At 43.4% G+C, this 11,474-nt stretch overlaps 1 protein-coding gene across 1 annotated transcript in view; it reads left to right on the top strand.

The window, feature by feature from the left end:
• The window catches only part of TYW1 (tRNA-yW synthesizing protein 1 homolog (S. cerevisiae)), a 163,918-nt gene that overhangs the window by 76,168 nt on the left and 76,276 nt on the right, over window positions 1-11,474 (top strand). Inside the window, exons 13-14 of the mRNA XM_006859846.1 lie at window positions 1,810-1,987; window positions 6,344-6,479. Coding sequence (XP_006859908.1) covers window positions 1,810-1,987; window positions 6,344-6,479 — 314 coding nt within the window. The remainder of the gene's footprint in view (window positions 1-1,809; window positions 1,988-6,343; window positions 6,480-11,474) is intronic.

Below are 11,474 nucleotides of genomic sequence, written 5' to 3'. Positions count from 1 at the left end.
TAGGAGCTCACACTCTGCTCATGCTCTTCCTTCTTGTTGGTGCTACTGTCTGGTTTGGTATCTTGAGTATTTATGTTCACTTGCTTATTTCCAAGTCGTGTGTGTCTGTCAAATAAAATCACTCCCTGGAAGCTAAGGTACAAGTGAATGGTGAAGACTAGCTCTGTTTTACCCCAGGATTGTTGTTATTAAGTGACCGTAAGTGTACCTTTGTTTTTTAAAAATATTGTATTTTTGATAAAAGTATACACAGGGAAACAGGTTCCCATTTCACAGTGTCTCCACGTAATAATGTCAGTGACACTGATGACATTCTTCATATGTGTCAGCATGCCTGTTGCTTCCGTCCTGTTAACAAACTGAGTCTCACAGGCCCCCAACCCTCTCTTCCTTGCTTTAGAATAACTGCTGTTCTCTTAGTCTCATACAGATCCTTTTTTTTTTTTTTTTTTTAAGTTTTTATTGTGAATTGAGTGATAGTTTACAGGAGAACATTGGTTTTACCCTCTTCATTTCATTGCAATGATTACAGTCTCCTCTGTGCTTCATTATTCAACAGTATTTGCTTCTATTACCTCAGTTTTTTTTATTTGTTTTTGTTTTGGATATACACAAAAACACTCAGGAATATATGATCATTTAAACAAACAAAGGGCACATTCTGCAAGCCTCCTGGCTGCCAGCACCCAGTCCCTCTCTTTCCATGAGTCCAAAGTCCTCAGCTGCTCCCTCTCTCCATGTCCTCATCTCTGCCTTTATGTCTAGTGCCGCTGCTTCTCTGGATAGGGTCCAGCATTCTGCTTGTGCTCTTCTCCCTTGATGATCCTAGATCCTCTGTTCCTGGAACGTAAGATTAACTACTCCCCCATTTTTGTTACAAAACTTCTACCTTTACAGTTGTGACAATCACAATTAGTCATGGCAACTTTTACTCACTATTGAATCATAAGAATCTTATCCCCATCTCTTTTGTAGACAAGATGAAAACTATTCTGTGGGGACTCGATATTCCCCTGCACACACTGAAATTAAACTCTGTCTTGAAAACTTGTAAGCCGGTCACTTTGTGCCTTTATGGTGGTTATGTGCCGTGGAGTCAGTTCCGACTCACAGTGACCCTGTACAGGGTTTCCAAGGCTGTAAATCTTTACGGGAGCAGAAAGCCTCATTTTTCTCCTGCAGAACAGCTGGTAGTTTCAAGATTCGCAGTCCGATTTGTAACCACTACACTACTAGAGCTTTTAGGTAGCAAGTGTCTAAGTTGCTCATCCTTATCAACTCTGTGTACAGAGGGGATGGGAATGATCCTTGCTGTGAAGATTCCTTCTCTCTTGGTTGGGGCTAGTTTGGGTTCAAGGTTTCTAGACTCCTCTGGGCAGCAGTCTCAGTGGGTCCAGACTCTTTGAGAATTTAAAGTTCCACCTCACATTTTTCAGTGAGTGGTTTGGTGGTTTTTAAGAAACCAGGGTGAAGATAATGATTAGTAATTAGCAATAAAAATAATAAATAATCTTTAACAGATGCTTCTTGTGTGCCAGGCTCTTGGCTAGGGTTTTTATAAGCATTATTTCACGTCATCCCAGAGAACATTCTGTGAGGACGCACAGTTTTAAAGATGGCTGCTTAGTGTTTTAGAGGGAATACGAACCTGTCCCCCCTCCCGCCCCCTCATCTCTGTGAAGAGTCTATAGTTCCTGACAGGTATCAAAAATGCATTTGTTCTCTAAAATCAAAGGGTCGTAAAAAGTGCACACATGAGCTTCTCTGTCTCTGCCTTGCTAAGCATATTCCTTTTCCCATGTTTCCCAGGGGTACCAGGTGTCCGAGCCGAACGCTTCGAGGAAGGAATGAGTGTCAAGCATTGTGCGTTATCCTTGGTGGGAGAACCCATCATGTACCCAGAAATCAATAGGTTTCTGGTGCTCCTCCACCAGCATAAAATCTCCAGCTTCCTGGTCACAAACGCGCAGTTCCCGGAGGAAATCAGGTGAGCTGTCTGGCATGTTGAGAAATCAGGTGTTGATACACACGGAAGGACTCACACTTACTGACTACGGAGAGTTCCCGACTTCCGCCAGGACTGTGTCCACGACTCCACTGCCAGTCCAATCCCTTTCTGCTCCCTCCACCCCCTTTTTCTAGTTTTCATTCTTGCCTTTTACGATCAGTGTCTTTATAATTCTGGTTTCTTGAACATTTGCGAGTGAACATCTGAGGATGATGACATCAATAATATTTTATGTCCTACTAACAATTTGTTGTTAAGTGCCACTAAGACGGTTCTAAACTCAGAGCGACCCTTGTATTGGGTTTCTGAGGCTTTAAATCTTTGTGGGAACACAAAGCCTCATCTTTCTCCTATGGAGTGTGTGGCAGGTTCGAAGGATAAGATGTATTAAAACAAAAATCAAAACAGATGATGGTAAGTATGATTCAGCAGAACTCATTGCAAGTCGGGGATAAGGCTGTGCTCTTTAGGGGCATAGAGAGTCTTGCTCTTCAGAATTCATTCTGTTTAAGAAAATGACATTAGAAAATAAAAGAGGCCCTGGTAAATTTCTAGGAGCATTCAAAACAATGCACTTATTTTTTTATCCATATGGAAGAAGCAGAGTTTCCTAGGGAAGCTATCATTTCATGGGGATGTAAAGTATGGCTAGGGTTGGTATTCTTCTACGTTCTTCCTTAGTCACTGTCCAGCTTTCACATGCGTAGGAGGTTATTGGAAAATACCATGGCTTGGGTGTTGGAAGAAGTGCAGCCAGAGTGCTCCTTGGAGTCCAGAATGGCCAAACTTCATCTCTCATACTTTGGACATATTGTCAGGAGGGACCAGTTGCTGGAGAAGGATATCATGTTCGGTAAGGTGGAGGGTCAGAGAAAAAGAGGAAGACCCCCAACGAGATGGATTGGCAAAGTGGCAGCATCAATGGGCTCAAGCGTGGCAACGTTAGTGAGGTTGGCCCAGGATCGGCAGTGTTTCATTTTGTTGTACATAAGGTCGCTATGAGTTGGTACCGACTCGATGGCATCTAACAACAACAGGGTTGGTATTGGGAAGGCAGGAAAGTGTATTTTGTTAAAGGAAGAACCTCATGAGGGAGACATGAAGCGAGGTTATCTGTGATTACTATTGGGTAAGAGATCACATCTGTATCCTGGTATGTTGCTGTAGGGTAAGCTCTGGACTGCGTAACCACGAGGTTGGCAGTTCAAGTCCACCAGTCTTTCCTCTGAACCCTATATAGGTCTCTTTGAGTCGGAACAGTCGAACAGCATTTAACAACAGCAGAGCTGGGTCTTGGAGTGTGGGAGTTAGCGTGGCTGTTGCAAATGAAGCCCGGAGACTTTGGGATAAGATGGGGAGAGGAGTCCCCAGGGATGGGCGCTGTAACTCAGAGAGACCCATTCTCACCTGCCCCCTGGAGGAGGGCCCGGTCAGTCTTCTGGATTGCAGCGCCTCAAGCCTAGTACTTACTCACATTCCATATAGGACTATCCACAGCCAAGACCAAGACTCACTTTTTTTTCACACATTACAGAGGTTTGTAAAATCATGGTGGCCGTTGTAATTGATGGTTCCTAATCTTCAGAACCGGTTTAATGGCATTTAACAACAACAACAGCAATCTTTAGGAGTCCTGGTGTGGTGCTGTGGTTAATGTGCTGGACTGCAAGGTCGGTTTGAACCTTAAGGCTAGGGGTTCAAGCTCACCAGCTGTTCCTTGGAAACCCTATACAGGGTCTCTATGAGTCAGAACTGACTCAGCGACACTTAACAACAACAATAACAACAAAATCTTCTGGTAGGCATTCTGGTGGTATCACATAGATGTGACACCATAAGGTCAGTTTGAGCTGCAAGGTCGGCGGTTCAAATTCGCCAGCTCCTCCTCAGAAATCATATGAGGGTTGTTATGAGTTGGAACTGATGGACCACACTTAACAACAACAACAGTCTTCAGGATAGAGTTCTAGCGGCATTGTGGATTGCACGTTGGGTTGCTAAAGGTCAGCAGTTCTAGTCCACCAGCCACTCTGTGAGAGAAAGATGAAGCTGTCTGCTCCTGTAAAGATTTAGTTTTGGAAACCCTGTACTGGGTCGCTGTGCGTCGGAACTGACTCCACGCCTTGCCACAACAATCTTCAGGACTTGTTCAGGCATAGTGGAAGGTCAGGCTGGTTCCCACTCTGCATTGGGCTGCTTTGTGACCAAGTCCTGGAGGGTCCTGACTACAGCTAGCAGTCTCCATGGAGACAGGCTTTAGTGTTGTTTAAGGAAAAAGAGAAAAAGGCCAGTTAGGTCATCTCGTTTGTCAGTTATTAAAGGGGCAATGAGACAGACACTGTGGTTACGCTGTGTGGCTGGTTGGCATTTTGGTAACGGATGTCCTTTGTTCAGGAGTGATTGTTGTTATGTGCCATCGAGTGGATTCGAGCTCGCAGTGACGCCGTAGGGCAAAGTAGAATTGCCCCCGAGGGTGTCTGAGCTTGTGATCTCTATGGGTGCAGATCACCAGATCTTTTCTCCCTTGGAACCACTGGTTGGCTCGAACCGCCAGCCTTTTGAGTCACAGCTGAGTGCTCAAACCACTGCGCCACCAGGCCCCCATAGTGATGTATCACTGACCCAGCGTTCCCATCGCACATCTCTGTTGCTGAGGGGTTGAAGCAGTGATAGCCCCCCACTATTCCAGCTCCCTTTCCTCACTTTTGGCAGAGCTGCTTCCCTTTTAATTAACATCTGATTTCCACCCTTCCTGGTTTTCCACATGCTGCTGAGCCAGATCACTGCAAGGTTGGTTTGGGCCCCGCACCCTGAAAAGGTCTGTGGGCAGAGTCAACATGATCAGTTTTAAAGTCTAAGCGCCTGCTTGCGTGGCAGCATCAAAGAGAAGTGCGGCCCCTGCCTGCCCATTAAGGTCTTACAGTTAGAGCTTGGGAAGGCAGGTTGGTTTACAAAGTGTATCAGAGGATATCCAAGGGGCCCTTCTCCCTTGTCTTCTGGTTTGTTTTAATTCCTTCGCTAAAGAGAATGGATTCTGAGACCAGTTTGAAAGGAGAGAGGGAGAGGCTTTGGGGGATGTGCAGGAGAGGCTAAAGACAGGAAATGAAGCAGTGAGTCACTGAATCTGACAGAAGTAGCACCGAGTGGTCGAATCTCACGTAAACTTACTAAGAAGATGAGGAGGTGGAAGAGTGTGCTGCATCCGTTTTCTTCCCGGTCTTGCTGCTATGAGATCTTGGCTGGGTACTGCTCAAAGCTCCCTGAATAGGTCGTGGTCCACCCAAAGCTTGGCTGTATCCCTCTCCCTCAGGCCCAGGTGAGGTGGAGAGGCGGCTTTGCATCTTTCAGACCAGGCTTGAGCTTCATGGACGGGGGTCCTAGGAAGCACCCTTTAGTGATTGAGGAAGGCAGGTGACCAATCAGCAGAGGCCCCATGTGGGTGTGAGGTGTGAGCTGAGTGTGTCTAGAGTGGCAGAGTGTGAGCCTTTAGTCACCATCACTGTGACTGTGAGTCAAACTGCTCTGTAGTATTTTCAAGGCGGTGACCTTTGTGAAGCAGTTTCCAGGGTACCGCTGGGTGTTTACCAGTTATAATTGAGGATAAAATGAGAGCTAAAGAGTTCCCTCCCCGTTTTTAATGATGACTGCTACAATATCTGTTTTGGAATGTATTTCTAAGATCATATTCAGTCCATATATACACTCTTGTTAAATGGGTACTGAAAAGTATATTAAACAGAAAATTGAGTTTGAACTATCAGCCTCTCAGTTAGTAGGTGAGGACATTAAATATTTGCAAACTAAACCGGTTCCACCTCACAGCGACCCTAATAGGATGGAGTAGAGCTGCTCCTTAGGGTTTCTAAGGCTGTGTAAGTCTTTACTGAAGCAGACCTGCCTCATCTTTGTCCTGCAGAGTGACTGGTGGGCTTGAACAGCCAACCTTTCAGTTAGTAGCCAAGCGCTTAGCCACTGTACTAGGCTCCTCCACCGCCGAGAGCCCCTCAAATTGTGCTGGGCTGATGCTCCTAAACATGAACTACATCTTGATTTAGTTTTATTTTCCGTTAAAACTAGTGTTTGAAGAGGGACTTTAAGTAATTGGGTAATTTCATCTTATTGGGGGCAATGTCCAGCCATTTGTAAAATAACGAAAGGCTATCCCCTCTTGTCACGTGATTTAAAATGATTGCTTCAGTCTTCTGGGAGAAGTAGAAACCTCTGGACCTTTTCCGATGTGTGATGGTGACATGATTACAGATTGTACGTTTCACATCTTGAGAAAGCCAGGCACAGGAATAATTTCTTTTTTCTGTCATTTTATTTTATGACAAGGAACCTCAAACCAGTAACCCAGCTGTACGTAAGTGTGGATGCTAGCACCAAAGACAGTCTGAAGAAAATCGACCGCCCACTCTTCAAGGATTTCTGGCAACGATTCCTCGACAGTTTGAAAGCGTTAGCCGAAAAGGTAAGAGTTATGATGCCGTGCCATTAGAGAGAGAGTTTGTCTGTTACTTTTTTGAATCTTCTCTATAAAAATGATTATTTAAAAAAAAGGAGTAAAATCTTTCAGCTTTTTTTGGAGTGTATTCAGCTCCTTCTAACTTCCTGATATTATGACTGACAGACTTTATTTATTCTTTATGTATTTAGTGAGGAGACAGAGACCCTCCACGGGTAGGCCGCAGTCCATAGCAACCCTGGAGGAGGTTCAGCAAATAGTGTATGCTGGGTAATAATGCGGTAACACAGTTCAGCAAATAATGTTTGATGGGTAATAATGTGGTAACACAGTTCATCAAATAGTGTATGCTGGGTAATAATGGGTAACACAGTTCATCAAATAGTGTGTGGTGGGTAATAATGGGTAACAGTTCAGCAAATAGTGTATGCTGGGTAATAATGGGTAACAGTTCAGCAAATAGTATATACTGGGTAATAATGTGGTAACACAGTTCATCAAATAGTGTATGGTGGGTAATAATATAGTAACACATTTTTACGATTTTAACCTAAACCAATAAAATCTTACAGATAATGCCGTTTTTGTGCACATGTGATTCTAGTGGAACCATTTCCTTCCTTAGCTATTTAAACTAACTGGTCCCGGATTAGGGCAATTGCTTTCTCAGAATTTTGTAGCAGTGAGAGTTGGCATTTATTTATTTATTTATTTTTGAACTTCATCAAAATTCAAATTTTTTATGCAATAGACATTATCAAGAAAATAAAAACACACCCTACAAAATGAAACAAAATATTTGTAACCTGATTTAAAAAAAAAAATCTAATACCCAGAATATATAAAGAACTCACAGTTAAGTGAACAACAGCAGTGAAAAAGAGACAACACCATGAAAAACTGTGTTTTTGTGATACTTGATTTTAACGCGTCCACTTTGTTAGACTACATGACCAGTTCTTAGGAAAACACTGGTCTGGCTATTGCTGTTTATGGCCTTTTGTGGATGGAATTCACATTTACAATCTGTTGACTTTAAGTAAAGGAAATCCCTCGCCATAACGTGGTGGCCCTCATCCAATTACTGGGACTCTTTAAAGAGTGAAACTGAGATTTCCCTGAGGAAAAAGAATTCTGTAGCAAGGATTTAACATGGACACACCGCTTGAGATTCCCGTGCGCCTTTCTTCTCTGTTGTTGTTAGGTATCAGCTAGTTGTTTCCAACCCATAGCAACCCTGTGTTCTACAGAACAAAACACTGCTCAGTCCTGCGGCATCCTCTAACTTGCTGCTATGCATGAGACCATATTTCCAGATGTCCCATTTTTGAATGCTGTGTTGTTATTGTTAAGTGCCTTTGGGCAAAATGAAGTCTTTGACAACATCAGTCCTTTTTCCATTTATCTTGATGTTGTCCACCGGTCCAGTGGTGAGGATTTTTGTTTTCTTTATATTAGGTGCAACCCATACTGAAGGCTGTGGTCTTTGATTTTTCATCAGTTAAGTATTTTAGGTCCTCTTCACTTTCAGCAAGCAAGGTTGTGTCATCTACATATCATAGGTTGCTAATGAGTCTTCCTCTAATCCTGATGCCATGTTTTTCTTCAAATAATCCAGCTTCTCGCATTGTTTGCTCAGCATACAGGTTTAGTAAGTATGGTGAAAGAATACAACCCTGGCCCACACCTTTCCTAATTTTAAACCATTTGGTGTTCCCTTGTTCTGTTCGAACAACTGCCTCTTGGTCTATGTACAGATTCCTCATGAGCACAGTTAAATCTTCTGGAATACTCATTTTTGTAATGTTGTCCATACCTTGTCATGATCTACACAATCAAAAGCCTTTGTGTAGTCAATAAAGCACAGGTAAACACCTTTCTGGTATTCTCTGCTTTCAGCAAAGATTCATCTGATGTCAGCAGTAAAATCCCTCATTCCATGCACCCTTCTGAATCCTCTTGAACCTCTGGAAGTTCTTTGTCAGTGTATGGTTGCAGCCATTTTTGTATTATATTTAGCAACATTTTACTCACATGGGATATCCATGATATTGTCCAATGATTTCTGCATTCTGTTGGGTCTCGTCTCTTTGGAATGGGCACAAATATGAATCTCTTCCAGTCAGTTGGCCAGGTAGTTGTCGTCCAAATTTTTTGTTATAGATGAGTGAGTGCCTCCAGTGCCGCATGAGTTTATTGAAAGATTTCAGTTGGTATTCCATCAATTCCTGGTGCCTTGTTCTTTGCCAGTGCTTTCAATGCACGTTGAACTTCTTCATTCATCGTCATTGGCTCTTGCTTATACGCTGTCTCTTGAATGGTTACACATCTGCCATTTCTCTTTGGTACAGTGACTCTGTGTATTCCTTCCATGAGTGCTGTGAATGGTACCATTTAAGAAGGAAGCTCTATGGTTGGAGGCTTCTCTAGAAATTCAGAGGTTTCTTTGAACACAAGCAGTTTGACTTCCTTTTGAAGGTTCAGTGGAGTAGGTGCTACCCTAAAGCTTTATTGTATCACTGTTGAGTGCTGAGAAATAAAACATGTGTTGTACCTATACTGATTGTTGATGTTGTTACCCGCTGTTCCGACTCAGTGACCCTGTATGTACTTTCTGAGGAGCGGCTGGTGAGTTTGAGCTGCCGACCTTGCGATTCAAACCGACCTTGCAGTTGAGTGCTTATCCTATAGCGCCACACCAGGACTCTATACTGATTGTTTTTGTTGTTGTTAAGTGCTGTGGAGTCAGTTCCAACTCATAACGAACCCTGTATAGGTTTTCTGAAGAGCAGTTGGTGAGTTCGAACCACCGACCTTGTGGTTCAAGCTGACCTTTTGGTCTAGTACTTATCCTACAGTGCCACACCAGGACTCCTTTGTATGATTATTGTTGTTGTTAAGTGTTATTGAGTATGTTCCGACCCATCACAGCTCAGGTTAGGGTTTCCGAGGAGCAGCTAGCGAGCTTGAACTGCTGACCTTATGGTTCAAACTGACTTTGCAGTCCAGTGCATTAACCCCAGCACCACACCCGGACTCCCTATACCGATTAGTAATGTATTTTATCCTAGCTAAGCTGCATTTTACCCTATGGTCGATGGTTCCAACTCACCAGCCACTTCTTAGAAACCCTATATAGGGTCACTATGAGTCGGAACAGACTCGATGGCACTTGACAACAACAACAACAAACTGATTAGCTAGGGCAAAATGTGTTAGGGCTAGAATGTAAAATGCATGATGAGATTATATGTATTTTAAACCAGGATTTTGAACGGGTTCATTAAGTTTCAACACCTCCTGCTGCTGAGAATTTTCCCGCACCCCCCCTCCCAGGTATCCAGAATCAGAGCCACATGGGGATCTTGTTAAAATGTTTAAAAAAGAATGCATGTACTTAAGTACACGTAAGAGTCACCTAGGGATCTTTACGGCTCACCTGGGGATCTCTGTGACTCACTTGAAGGGCTTTGTTAAGCTGTAGATTCTGTTCAGTATAGAAAGGAGCTCTGGTAGCATAGTGGTTACGAGTCTGGCTGCTAACCTCAAGGTCAGCAGTTCGAAGCTACCAGCCATTCCGTGGGAGAAAGATGAGGGGTTCTGCTCCTGTAAAGATTTACAGCTCAGAAACCCTCTGCTGGGTTGCTGTGAGTCCAAACTGAGTCCGTGGTTCATATCCACCACTGGATCAAGGGTGGGAAGACAGTTCATCAATAAGGGGTTAAACTGGTATACCCCAGCTCAAAGCCATGTTGTTTTTTAAACAAAAAAAATGTTTTTCCAGATAATTTAAGGAAAACACCACCTGTACTTTAGTTCTTTGGTACTTGCTCAGACTTTAACTCTGCCGTAGCAAGGAAAGCTATTTGTAGAACGAAAATGTCTTGAGCTTTATAAACAGAGTTTGATATGTCCCAAGATCTTCTGCCCACTTGGTAACTTGCCCAAAGAGAAGGTGGTAGTAATGGGTTGTTTTCTCTGTTACTCTAGACAATTGTACCCCTTACGTTACCAGCATTCCTTTTTAAATATGAGGGAAAAAATCTGTGGGTATTTGAACCTTGGCTAGAACCAATTCCATCAAGATAACACTGCAAAACATGTGTTTGCTTCAGTTTCCACCCATGACAGCTACTTATCACATAGCACTTTTTATCAAGCGAGAAATCCCCTGGTACAGGACAATGCTGGCTACCTTGAGCTGCAGCAGTGTGGCCAGATGTGTTTCTTGGACAGCATCAGGACCTTATACCAGGTCAGGATCTAGTAGGAAACGAAAGTGTCTAGCTCTTTTCCATTTGCAAACTGTAAGGTTGCTACTGTTGGCACCTCATCTCTTTTTTCTTTTCCTCCCCCAAAGAAAAGTCAAATGCATTTTCCTGCAGGACACATTTTTGGATATAAACAACGGGACCCTAGTGCTCCTCCCCGAGGGTGCGCACGCTGTGCCCTGACGTCCTCATTGCGCAGAGTTGTCCTGTTGTTAAGGAGGCCTGTTGTGCGTCACGTAATTGCAACAGCTCTGTCCCTCATATATGAAATAAACCCATGTCTGAGTGGAGCCCACAAGTTGCAGATAAGAAAACAAGCATTTAGTATTTGATCTTTTTTTTATTGGATGATAAAACTATTACATGTTGATTATGGAATTGATGGGGAAGGAAAGAAAAATATAAAGAAGCAAAGAGGGAAGTTGCTTATCATCCTAGGGCCTTAGAAAGTCGCTGTTAGTCATTGAGACCGCTTCTGTTTGACTTGTCTTTGGAGGGGAAGGAGGGGAATGCTTGCTTTTTCAGAGTTGATCCCTGGTATTTCGCATCATGTCATCGCATTTCCATGCCTTAGTATTCCTTGGCCATTAGCACATCTCTGTGACCATCACTTTAAAGACCACTTAGTCTTTCCATCACTTGTCTGTCAGTTTGCCATACTGTGGTGGTGTCGGGGACCTGCCTCGACATAGGGGTTCGGTTCATGAGGAGGAGATACCTGACGGCGGTA

This window comes from Chrysochloris asiatica, unplaced genomic scaffold (assembly GCF_000296735.1).
Source record: "Chrysochloris asiatica unplaced genomic scaffold, ChrAsi1.0 scaffold00034, whole genome shotgun sequence".
Taxonomy (NCBI): domain Eukaryota; kingdom Metazoa; phylum Chordata; class Mammalia; order Afrosoricida; family Chrysochloridae; genus Chrysochloris; species Chrysochloris asiatica.
This window is presented reverse-complemented; position numbering and strand designations above follow the sequence as displayed.